Raw genomic sequence first — 13,873 nt, forward strand, 5'->3', positions numbered from 1 at the left:
TATCTGTTTTAAAAAGCTTTTAAAAATATTTTGTTGGAAAACGTATCAGCATGTAAAAATAGCTACATTTTATAATGGAAATGAGTAGTGAATAACATTGTAAATACTGCAAGTTCACAAAGCACTAATGTGACCCAACTTCACCTTAAGTTGTAACCCAAACATGAGCTAAATCTTTAGATTTACCTCAACCTTAGTCTTACTGTACCAAAAAATAAATCCTTGCACTGTCTTATACTGTCATCCATGTATGTCTGTCAAAAAAAAAACGATTTTATGGCTAAGAATGTTTGACCATAAATAATCAGAATTTTTTAAAATCAAATAAACCTGAAAATGTTATGTATATAAATAAATACACAATAATAATAACATATAATTATATATACTATGTAATTTATTCATAATATAAAAAATAATATTTAGTGCATACGGCTTGTAAAATTGTACTGTATATACTTGTAGAATACTATATCCATAGATAGGCCAAGCCAATGGTTTACAATGAAATGATGTTGTGCTGGTTTGTCAAAAACAGTTGTATATCCCTAAATGTTAGCATGTAATAAATTGTAGTTTTATTGAAAACAGATGTTTAAAAAAGAGGAAGACCAAATCTAGATAAGCATTTAACTAATTAAACTTTAATTATGTTACAATGGCTTGGTTATCAAAAGCTGTTATTTACAGGACTGAATCTTTTAAATCAATATGCAGCTCTTATTTGTCATTTGTATTCTGAGTTGGAAATATGGGTTACCTTCATTCTTAAATACAGATTTATTTCAACATCAGCAGATGTCTGATTATTCGAAAAGTCCTCAAACTATTGTTTAAATATTTGATGGTTTAGCCCTGGTTTAGCACTTTTTAAGTAGAAGGGTAGGATACTGCTCATTTAAATTTAATTTCATTAGAAATACACTTAGTCGGTTAATTGTGCTTTAAAGTGCGCTTCATAACCTCAGGCTGTTACACTTAAGGGGACGTCCTTAATGAGCAACTGGGTTTGCCTGATCGTACAAGAAGTGACTGAGGAAGATATAGAGATGTTTTTGTGAAACAAATGTTCTACCATATGATTTTAATCACAGCCTGGCTAAATAATGGCATTTCGCCCTGCATTGTTTATCACAGGCTGCAGTCTTGAAATACAAAACGTGCCCTCATGCAGTTTTTTATATCAGCACTTGCACTTGAGTTATTTTGCTCTGTATGTATCTTGAGTGTACTCATTAATGAAATTTCAGTTTATTCATTTTTATGTGTCACCTACTCTGTTGCCTTTAGTAATAAAGCATTCAGCTTACGTTAGCATGTAGGTAGAAGAATGTGGTTTCAAAAGTAAAATGAAAAGAGTGGTTGTGAGTCTCAAGGTGAATTTCAATCTTAAGTGGAATAGTTTCTATTTTGTGCAGTGTAGTAAATCCAAAATGTTTTATGTTGGGGATGTAGAGCTAAAATGCACTCAAATTTAGCTGAACAAAAAGAATTTGGTTGTATTTGTTTTTTAATTAAAGGGGTAATGATGTAAGGTATATATGTGACAATTAATACAAACTGCAAAAATAATACATTAATTATGAATTAATTAATTATGAAATAACTTTGTTTGAAAATTACAAGATATACATGTTTACATAATAAACAGTGAGACTATTTTTTTTAACTATGAGTAATTTTTAATCAGGATATTATGAAACTGTTTTATTAAGGATTTATATGTCTGAATAGATATGTTTATATGATAAAAGCAAATTATATCCTTATTTCCAAATTATACAGACACATTGTATTTTTATTCAAATGTATCCACAATTGTGTCATCACTCTTGTGTTTTTTGTTTTTTTGACAGGAGAATCTATCAGAGTTTTGTTTTTAAAAATAATTCTTTATAAAACAATACAAATAAAGAATTAAAAAAATAAAAGTAGCATGTGTTTAATGTTTTTTCATATTATTTTTAACTTTCTTTGCTAGGCAGAAAAATCACATGTAAAAGATTCTTGAAAAGTGTGAAAGAATAATCACCATAGAACTTCAGAGACATGAACTTGAAAAAGTAAAACTGTTGTTGTGTTGCAGTATCTTTAATACTAGACTTTTTAATACAAGAGTATACAATGCAGACATTTAGGACATTTATACAGCTGAATGTGTTAAAAAATGTTTTATGTGTTCCTTTAATTCTGCAGGTCAGAGTCTCTCTCTGAGGCAGCTTGGAATATGCGGCCCTGCCCCTCGCCGTGGTCTAAGTTTCTGTGCCGAGACTGGACTCAGTCACCACGCACAGCTCAGCGGAGCAGACCATATCCAAAATGCAGGGGGCATTTCTCCAGACTGCGCCATGCTTTGGGTTAAATCACATGGACGAGACTCACAGCTTTCCAGTCGCTCCAACTCTGCTTTAACCCTCACAGACACAGAGCAGGACAATAAATCAGACCAGGAGAATGGTGAGTCCACCTTATTTTCAAGTATTTGTACATTGAGGGAAACTCACCCAGGATAAATGCTTCTGACGCAAGTCTTTAAAAGTGAGAAAATACCCAGGAGTAATTCACAAAAAAGTCACCTTGAGTCATTCAAGGGCGGGGATGTAATTGGCTAGAGGTAACAATTGGTGGCCAATGACTGGTTGAGATGACAATATTAATGGGCCGACTGGTTATGTTTGCACCCTTAGGGGCGCGGTGGGAGTTGTAGGCATTTCAGAGAAAATAACAATTTCCTGGAGCATATGAGCAAACGGTGGAGAGCTGCTAGACACTTCCTCTGGGTGTGTGGTGAATCGCAGATGGCTTTGTTAAAATCACTCGTATCTGTCTGCGTTCCCTGCGGTTCATGGGCTCGTGAACAAACGCTGCACTGGATGAAGAGGGGCCCGCTGGTTTGAAGTGCAAATTGGTCTGCGTAGAAAACCTTAATGCCTTATGGACTAGGAAATTGTCTATGTATGAAATATAGGCTATGCATCTCAAGCATACATCTGTATTTTAATTTGATTTTTTTTTCTTCGAAAATGCATCGCAGTAGCTTTTTCCTCGGGTTAGTGCAGTCGAATGCATCGGGCGAGGTTTATTTACTTTTGTTGTGATGCATGTATGTGTTTTTGCGTTCAAAGGGAAAATGAATGGCTCCGACTGTGCCAGGAAATCACATTTTGTTGGTCTAATTTACATTTTGATATATTAAGTGAATTAATGCAGGCAAGATTAATTGAAAAAAAACTAAGTCTTAAAATGTTTTTGAATTTCTGACAGAATGGATGCTTCTTAAAAATATTACAGTACTTGAAACCGAGGAAAGATAAAATGACAACTCTTACGTCGCTGAATGCAGGCTTAATATTTCTAATGGAGGGTCTGTGGTGTCTCATGTCAACATTCACTTCATTGATCAAAGTAAACCGCATCTGAACTGCACACACTCTATTTATATGTCACATTAGACTGTATTTACTGCGGCTACCGCCTCAATTGGTCTGATATAGGGCTTAATATAATAACTGAATTTATTTGTGAGGAATTTCAGCTGTAATAAGAGCACGATTTGTCATATGCCCATTTGTGACTAAAGAATAAATCGAGCTATGTACTGTAAATGTATTGATCAAGTCTGTGTACGTGCAGAATCCTAGCCTACATGTACCTGTAAAATACTTGTGTGTTTTTTGACTTTGAGACTTTGTCCATACAAGTCAAAATATAATAATGTAGCTGAGAGTGGTCTATCTCTGCTTTACAGCGTTCCATTAAAGGAATGAGGTCAAGTTTTTTAGCACAGTCGTTCAGCTTCACTCATTCTCAAACTCTCTCTCTATCGTTCCTCAGTCCTCTTTAGACTGCTATATGGGAAACATGTTAAAGTGATATCACTGGCTCTATTCTATAAGTACCCTGACTTCTCTACAGTGATTTGTCCCTATTATATAAAGTGGTTTTGATTATTTATTAGTCAGTGTGGTGTTAAAATATGTTAGGCTCTGTGTCCACCAATCTTCCTGTTTTTAGCTGAGCACTTTGGTTAGGATGATCCTTCTGTTTTGTTTATCAGTCATTATACAATGCACTCAGAGGCGTCATGCCCATTTAAACTGAGGGGGCACGTGCCCCCTTGGTTTTTTTGAGCCAGATGGATTTTGCATGCAACCTCAAAATCAAAGAAGCCTCCATTAATCTGTTGTTTGTCTTTTAATCTGTTTAATATGCACAATATTATCAATTCTGTGCTGCATCCTTGTCACTTTTCGGAGATTTTTACCATTTTGATCGTGTTACATTAATTTATTCTGCCGTCGCTGCAGACAGCGCAGTTGCAGACGTCATCGGAGTCTGAGCGCGCTCACAGGCTCTTTGCTTTTGCTGCTGCATTTAAAATGTGATTGTCTCCACGTTATATTAGTAGATTAGATTCATCTTGGTACAACGCCAAAGTTCGCCAGAGTTCACGGGGGCGCTGAAACACACATGCTTACATATGAGGTTAAATTTGATGCAATAATGCGTTCCTCTAATAAAGTCTACAAATTTTTGTAGATCACGTGGCTATAGCTTATGTCATTTTCGTTGTTTATATACTTTATGGATTTAAAATTACATTAATTTTATAGTATAATGCAGTTGTTGTGCAAAATGCATTAATGACACAATTAAACAAGTAATTTATTAAAACTTAAATAAATAAAACATGCCGCCTCAGATGTAAATATGATACGTCATTATACAATATGTCATTTTCAATTAAATAGTATTTGATATGAAAGTTAGTCAACACTTTTATTTTGGAGGTTTTTGCATAAAAGCAGGGGTGTTCAGATTGTTATGCTGAGTTTACACCAACCGCGTTCAGGCGTCAAATCGCGTCTACCACGCGTGGTTTGCCGCTTGAACAATTTGGATGCATTCGTGCGTGTAGTGCTTCAGAGGCAAACTACGCTTCTTGTGGGAGGGGCAAGTGCTATGCGGTTGTCTGTTTGCAAGATGACTGATGTTGATTGTGCATTTATGGAGAGTTACCAGTTTGTATTTGGTACCCTTACTATAGGGGGAAAATAAACGACAAGGGTCGATAAACGTCACATGACTCAAAAGTGAAGTGTGTATTACAACTTACCAGGTTGCCCAAAGTCCTCACTGACACTCTTCCAAGCTACTGTAGGTCATTTTTATTCCTGTCTCTATAGAAATAAGAACTTGTGTCGTATAGCTTCGGGTGACTGCTTACGGACAATATCAAGCGTTGGTTAAATGAGTGACTTCGGGCGGGGCTGCCACCACAGCAGCAAGCAGGCTCCTAATTGGTTAACGCCGCGCGAAATTCCGCCAAAGTTCACATTTTTCAACTCTTGCGTCAGCCGCAAATTCGCGTGATGCACAAAAAGCACCATTCGCACATACCGCACGTACTGCGCACAACGCTCAATTCGCGCCTTTCGCGCGAGCTTCACGCGCGAATGAGGCGGAAACGCATCTTCCGTGCCGCGGGACCTCCTGACGCGCGTCAACGCGTCTTCACATTGACTTAACATTGAAATCACCCTCGCTTCACGCCTCTACCGCGGTTGGTGTAAACGCAGCATTAGAAATGTAAGTGCCATGGAAAAGACTGAAAGCTCTAAAATATTTCGTTTGATGTCTGTGTATGCGCAAATTTCTGTGAGCTGTGCACACTGTGCCCCCTTAAATAAATTGGTGCATGACGCCCCTGGATGCACTGGTCGGTTGGTGTGATATTTGTCCTGCCCTTCTCCATTGTGATTGGAAGACTGAGTAAATTGTGACATTAAAGAGCCCAGCGCTTCACCCAAAACATTTTTTAACTTTTTTAAATAAACCCTCAGTGCCTTGCCTGTCAGGAATCACGAAGCGGAGAACCCAGATGCAGACGTTTAACACAAAACTTTATTAACAATAACATAAAGGCCCACGAGGGAGCAAAATAACTCACAAGACAGGAAACATGGCATACATGAGACAAAGTTGTCCGAGGCGAAGTCGGACTGGGACGGACTGTTCAAGGAAGCCCCCATGGCTAACCACCCAGGAACACTCTTGGCTCCCCGTCCGGGAACACACCCTCACGGTTCCCCATCCGGGATCACGCACTTCGCGGCTCACCATCCAGGGACACACACTTGAGGCCCACCGACCGGGATACACATCCTTGCAGCTCCTTGTCCGGGATCACGCCCTCACGGCTCACCGTTGGGATCACACCCTCATGGATCCCCATTCGGGATCACACAATTTGCGGCTCACCGTCCAGGGACACACACACTCATGGATCACCAACCGGGATCACGCCCTCACGGTTCACCGTCCAGGAAACTCACAAGGCTCACCGTCTGCTGGGTTCAATGCTGGCTGGTTCGTTCTGTCAGGAATCACGAAGCGGAGAACCCAGATGCAGACGTTTAACACAAAACTTTATTAACAATAACATAAAGGCCCACGAGGGAGCAAAATAACTCACAAGACAGGAAACATGGCATACATGAGACAAAGTTGTCCGAGGCGAAGTCGGACTGGGACGGACTGTTCAAGGAAGCCCCCATGGCTAACCACCCAGGAACACTCTTATAAAGGGCAAGACACAGGTGAAAGAAATCAAGGCTAATGAGGAAAGAACAATCACACACAATATTGCAATCAGCAGGCGTGGTGAGCACTGAGCTTGGGGTTACAGTGCCATCTGGAGACGAGGAGGGTGTCCAACAAGGAAGCTTTAATGGGGCGCCCCCTGCAGGCCAGGAGTGGAACAACAGCCCAAAGATTGAATCTTTACATTGCCAGCTGCTGCATTTTTGTAATTCTGCACTTCCATAGGAAACAACAAAAATTACCCTGGACTCAGGAAAAATGCTTTGGTGGACCACTGGCCTTACGTTGTTGTTTTCATCAACAATTATGTTTTGTAGTCTTTTCAAAGATAAATCGAATTCACAATATAGATAGTCTAGCCTGTTGTTCTAGGCATCTACTTGTGAGGAATTATTCATGCAAATGCATGTATACTGTTTGATTTACAGACTAACTGCTACACTTTTAAAGGCCTGGGATGAGTTTCCACAGAGACCTCATTGAGGCTGGCTGTAAATTGTTCAGAGACGTGTCTTTGGCAACTCAAATAGGGCACTGCTTATTTAGTGCGGGATTGTGCATTTTTTAATCATTCCCACAAGCTCCATGCTCATAATGTAGGAAAATCATGCAAACAATTATACACTAAAACATAAGCTAGAGGTGCATTAATACATTTATTTACTCTTGAAAAAAATCTACCAATAATCATTACGAGTGAAACTGTGATACTGCTGTCTTCTCTGGCAAAACTAGGTTATAACTAGATTAACTAGATTAGATCATTATAATCAACTAAGCTGTCTACACTGCATGCTGTGTCATTTTGTGCTGCAGTCACTTGTGCTGCACAGATGCTTTGTCTTAATATGCATGATTTCCTACTATACAGTATATAGTGTAGTATAAGTAAGCAAGAAATCCCTCTACTTTTTTCACCGAGATTTTTTGGTATGCATTAGATTGACGCTTTTCTATCCCCAGGGTTTTTTTTGGAGGCGGCCGCCTCCACCATATTTTGTGCCGCCTTCGTCTGTTGACAGGTGTCTTTGTTATTTGTCTTCAAAGAAAACACGAACAATCGTTGCTCTCTCTGGATTGTCATTTGTAATTACAGTTGCAGGATTAGGCCACTTAGGTGGCGCTGTTTCGTGTCAGCGTAGTTGGGCGCTGACTAAACTTCCTGAGAGCTATATTAGGAGCTTTATTTGCTATATTTCATTGATGTTATACAGGTGAATGCACACACTAGCCAAATATTACTGCAAAGTTTCCTGCAGGAAATTGTTCGATGGTTTAACATTGCTATCTCACACAATGACAACATGACCAGTAATGACTTGGAGACTAATGATCCCTTTGAACTGAATCGTTTTAATGAACAGTTGAAACAATTCAGTAACCAAGTGAATCAATCAGAGCTAAATGAATCAATCCGAGGTCACTGGTGAACGGCGAAACGGAGGACATGAAAGAGCTTTTCTCCGACTTATAAGTAAGACTTAAATAATGCTAATTATTGACGGATTGTTAAAAAGTTACTTGCTATTTATCTACAAAAATCATTTAGACTGACATGAAAACATTCGTATCATACAGTAGCAATAATAGAGTCCAGAGATGCTTGTTAACTTTGGCTACAATATACTGTAATGGTTAAGAGGAGAGGGACAGTATTATTTTATGTAAGGACTTCACATGATTTTTAAATATTAAAGCAACGGTTAGGATCTTAATGCAAATGTTTATTATATAAGCAGTGAAGGCAGTAAAAAAATTTTTTTTAGTGAAGAAAAAATGATGACAGCATTACTGACAGATGATGTCTATGACCATGTACATCAGCTATTACTTAAGACTGCAAAATAAGACAAAAAATACAAAAAAGTACAAATATGCTATAAAATTTACAATGAACAGCATTACACAAAATATACACAGAATATAGTTTGAATAAGATACACAGTATATATACACAACGGTCAAGAATCAATGCAGTACTGTCACAGTATGCAATTTCGGTCACAGATATGGTGTTTGGAATAAAAGCATCTGTGTCAAATGCTCTCAGAGCTGCTTTATTGCAGAGAATGAAGGGCTACTTAAAACAGCCTACTTCCTCATCCTCATAGATATGCACACCTGTTGCATTTCTCTTCTCCATCTCTTTAGTATACTTTCTGAATATACAGGAATTTTCTCTGCTTTGTGTCTGTCAGTTTTGGGTTTGTTTAGACTTATACAGTATACGTTGATTATGCATCATAACTGATTTAGTGTCATGGCCCCCTTTTAGGATTTCGTCTTTTGACATTTTCAATGTGTTTTGTCAGCTACTGTTTATACATTCTGTCCACTTCTATATTTGTATAACTGGTGAGAATATTACCTTTACCTTGTTTTAAAGTCATCGAGAAGGAAACGAAAATAAAGGCCGTAATGTAGCTGTATACTACATGTATGTTGCTACATTGTATGGAAAAACTTATACAAAGGCTAATTTAATAGTACTAATAAGTATTTTATCTTTACCCATACTTCTATTCCCTGTATTTACTGTAAAACTGCTTGGATACAATGCAATATAATGGATACAATTAAATGTAAATATTGAGAATAGCAGTGACATGATATGCACAAAGTGAAATTGTTAAAACATTTGGTTGTCTTGTCTTTGGACTGCATTTCTCAAATGTAAATAAATTACAGTCATATAAAGCATTTAAGGGAAAGGGAAATCCCTCTGTTTTCAAACATGAACTTCAGGCCCTGCAGTGAGTCACATATCAAAATTTGATGTCACTTAGGATGATCCATTTTTAGTCCAGTGCTTAAAGAGATAGCATATTTTGTGGTGGCTCAAAGACTATATAGACAAGACTGCTTTCAACATGGGTAATGAAACAATATTCCAGAGTAGCTACTGTAAGTTGAGTTAAAAGATGTTTAAAGTGAATATGTACAGTTGTTTTGCTTTATGTAAGCTTTAAGCGGATGTTTGCATGAGAACGCGTTCTTCTTTGATATTAATTTGGATCTTTAACTTTTTTTATTCCAGGAATATTAAAAGTTGAACATGTAATATATTTTGTTTCTAAATAAATAAAAAAATATTATCAGATGAGACCAATCAATAGCGCTACATGGTTAATCGAGAAAAATATCACGATTCAAACACCCACACGATTTCATTGTGTTGTTGCGTTGATTGTGCTTTGCTTTCACGAATGCACAAGTGGTGTGAATGAAGCTCACGCTGTTGCGTTCTTTGTGCGTCGCTTTCACGAATGCACCAGCCATGCATTCATACTGGCTGCGTGTGTTTTGGCAGTCTGTCTGTATGCTGCAAATACAAGTAAGTTCGCTTTACTTTATTTGCAAACTGTGTTAAAATTAACAAGCAAGTAAGCCTTTTTAAAATGCTAATTTTACTATTGCTTTGTTTCAAGGAAAATTAAAACGTGCGTTTGCCAGTTTCCATGCAAAGGTTGTGATCTATAAAAAACAAACTTGAAGGGAGAATGGGCTTGCAAGGTGGGATCTGAGGATGATTCATGTACACCCTTGCAGGTGATCTGTGATTTATAAAGGGAATATTGCTTTGTTTTATAAGTCTTAATATTTTTTGCTGTATGCCAGTTTTGGCTTTTGTGCGTACATGCCTTTCAGTAAGAATCCTATGCACAGTTTTATAAATGAGACTCCTGACGTTTTTAAGTTTCAAGCAGCTCTTTTCAACCACACAATATCATTATTATTTCTTTCTGCATTATATACAGTATTCAAAATATTAAAATTATCACTGAAGTACTGGAATAATAGTTTATTACATTAATAAAGTTTACATTTACAGTCTATAATCGAGGGCAAACACCTTCTTTTACCCAGTAATAAAACATATATTTATTAGTGAGTCATTGAATCTTTCAGATAAAAAAAATACTTAAATCCAAAAATTGAAGATTTTTAAAGAGATTACTACAATAATTTTTGGGTCAGACGTCTAGTAAATTAAGTTATTTTATTTAGTTGGCATTTAGAATCGTGGACAAGTAATAAAACATATATTTATATTAGTGAGTCATTGAATCTTTCAGATTAAAAAAAATACTTAAATCCAAAAATTGAAGATTTTTAAAGAGATTGCTACAATAATTTTTGCGTCAGACCTCTAGTAAATTATATGATTTTATTTAGTTGGCATTCAGAATCGTGTGAGAATCGTGATCTTCATTTGAAACGAAAAAGATTGTGATTCGCAATTTTTCCAGAATCGTGCAGCCCTACCAATCAACATGCTTAAAGATATATATTTATGACTAAGTGAACATTGAGACAACTATAAAGGGAATTATTTAATGTTAGAGCATTACTTATTAAACAAACCTCCCAAACCCTTCCAAAAACATTTGTACAATAGCATGTATCACCCAGGTTTTGCTGGTAAAACTTTTCTCCCTTAAGGGAACTTTAACTAATTTGTATTCCTGTAAGGAATGTTACAAACCTCCACAGTCTGGCCAAGTAAGACGTTGTGACAAAAGTCATCACTGTGAACAAAAGTTAGAGAAGCTCTTCGTTTGGCCAGGAAATAGCCTGAAAACCCAGCTGCCCCCTGCTTTTGTCTGGTCTGGTCGCTATTACCAGAGGATAAATGACCCCTATCAAGATCTACAGTGCCTCTGAAGCCTTCTCTTTTTATTTTTTTTCCTCTCTCCCCCTTTGTGTGTGGGTGTTTGCACTTGTGTGTTCACATAAGAGGTTTGTATATAGGCTATGTGTGTGTACATATTCTCACCCCCTAAGGCCATTTGATGATGCGTTTTCAGTTCTGAAACATAATTATGAGATCAGAAGGAAGGTTTTTTTTGTGCATTTAGCTGCTCCACATTTTCACGTAGCACAATGATGGAGGACTCATCACTCGTCCGCATTATCTTGGCATTTGTACTCGTGAGAAATCCTTTTATGGAAATGCATATCATGTTCATAACAGACATACCTGTTAAGAGCTCTTACACTTTCAGAGAGGCAGACAAAGGAAGGTCTGGGTATGTGTGTCTGCGTAAGCCCTTCCTCACCTTTTAGCATGATGCTTATCCAACCATCTGTTATGGCTGCGACCATTGCCCCGCCTTTCGTTATGACATCATAGCTCCATTGATCATTGCAGACATCAAGGGCAGCTTGTTTTCCATATGCATTTTCACTTCCCCACAACAATGCCCAGAATGTTCAGAAGCGCACTGCCATCGGTGACAGTTTGGAGATTCAGTGAGTCTCTGTTGCAATGTAAAAGTAATGGGTACGCTTGCTCGCAGGACTGCCAGCAGACCATTCAAGTATTGTTTTTACAGTGTTTTCCTATTTCCTTTGAGTTGCAGCTTCAAACAGAAAAACTGCTGAAGTCTCTGTTTGATGCATTCTCATTACTGATGGTGACAGGGAATGTGTAGGATTGTTTGGTCTTTACAGACGGTCTAAGTTAACACCCATGAGAGGCCAGCACAGAGGTAGTGATTTACGGTGTACGGACGAAGCAGGTCATACAGAGTGCCAGGGCAGCTTTCGTTTCGTAGAGATAATTACTTTGTGTCATATTGTGTCTTTGTCTGCTCTGCTTTTCTATTACAGTTTAGCAAGAGGACTTTGCCTTAAAGGTTACAGTCTACAGCTATATTTAATGCAATTGATCGGCTTATAGAAGGATTAGCTTTTGACGGCCTAAAAAAGATGCCGCGCTTGTGCAATTCTTCAAAAGGTCTTAGTTATATCCCAGTGCCCAGATGGAGGGTGTCTTTATCAGGGGTTTAGGGTTTGTAGAATGAGCTGCTCTCAATTATGAATGCAATATTGTTCTGGAAACAATTTGAGAAATTGACTCTGACCTTTTTTTTCTGTGTTTTCTGATTAAGCCTAGACTGCAATGTTTTTGCTGAGTGAAAAGTCTTTAAACATTGTCTTTAAAAAATGAAATAATGACTCTTTTGTAATAAAAAGTATTTCAGGGCTTCAGACCAGGGCCAAACTGGTTGCATAAGTGACTATTTTCTTAGAATGAGTGAGTTGAAATTTGATGTGTTCGCATTGGCACGAGTGCATGGTAGAGCTGTGAAATATAATCATTTAATCGATGCATTGCGATGCTGATGTGAAGGAATTCTGCATCGATCCAAAAACAAGACATTTTATTGGTATTGTTTTATTATCATGTTTAAAAATGCTGCTTTTGAGAAAAAAATTTAAAGTTTGTCTTTTAGACTGTAATCGTGCATGATTGCACTCTCTTTCTCTCCATTTTTTCTCCCCCTCTCTCTTCACATCTCAATGAGCTGCATTAAAGCACGTTCTCATATAGGGCTGGGTATTGGCAAGGGCCTCCCGATGCGATACGTATCACGATACTGTACAGTGCGTTGCATGTTGCAATACTTTTTCTTTTTTTATCAAAAATGTAAAAAAAATAGACATTGGCCGAATGGCCGAATATGGCAGACAACTGGACAGTGACAACTACTGCAGCGGTTTGACGCACACAGAGGGATTTGATGGTTTTTAAAATATCAATAGTAGAGATCGAAATATCGATACAGCTAACTAACTATCACGATAGTTAGCTGTATCGACATTTTTGCACAGCCCTTTTCTCATATACTGTATTTCTGAACATAAACCACTGTTTAAAGCTGTTGATTAGGTTGTTAAAGCTGTAACTCGCTAAGCCCATTTTAGGTGGGTTTTAGCCCCCCAAAATTTCTGCCTAGGCACCTATAAAGTGGTGCTTTATTCTACAGTCTGTACATGAATTTGTGATTGCTTAAGACCCCATTAAATCTCACTTGAAAACAATGATGGGTTTCGGCTCCATGCTGTCTTTTAGTTATTTATTTAGTTTTTATGTTTTAGAGCCTTTTTCAAGTTCATTCTGATTCCGCAGCAATGGGAAAGAGCGGAGCTAACGTCAAAGTGCAAGTTGTGTACATTAACTGATACATTTATTAATATAAAACAATTTATATAATGGGGGAATTTATATAAATACAAGACGATTTTTTATCCAATGTTAAAAATGATCACCCCTGTTTTCATTATTAAAGGGACATTCCCCTTTTTTTTTTGAAAATATGCTCATTTTCCAGCTCCCCTAGAGTTAAACATTTGATTCTTGCCGTTTTGGAATCCATTCAGGCGATCTCCAGGTCTGGCGCTGGCACTTTTGGCGTGGCTTGGCACGGTCCATTGAATCTGATTAGACCATTGGCATCGGGCAAAAAAAAGAGTTTCGATGTTT

At 37.6% G+C, this 13,873-nt stretch overlaps 1 protein-coding gene across 6 annotated transcripts in view; it reads left to right on the forward strand.

Annotated features, from left to right (window-relative positions):
- LOC129422919 (teneurin-3) overlaps nucleotides 1–13,873 on the forward strand; it is a 148,377-nt gene that overhangs the window by 14,410 nt on the left and 120,094 nt on the right. For all 6 annotated transcript variants that reach the window (XM_073854329.1, XM_073854328.1, XM_073854330.1 and 3 more), the window contains one exon: nucleotides 2,197–2,457. In XM_073854329.1, coding sequence (XP_073710430.1) covers nucleotides 2,197–2,457 — 261 coding nt within the window. The remainder of the gene's footprint in view (nucleotides 1–2,196; nucleotides 2,458–13,873) is intronic.

This window comes from Misgurnus anguillicaudatus, chromosome 16 (assembly GCF_027580225.2).
Source record: "Misgurnus anguillicaudatus chromosome 16, ASM2758022v2, whole genome shotgun sequence".
Classification (NCBI taxonomy): Eukaryota; Metazoa; Chordata; class Actinopteri; order Cypriniformes; family Cobitidae; genus Misgurnus; species Misgurnus anguillicaudatus.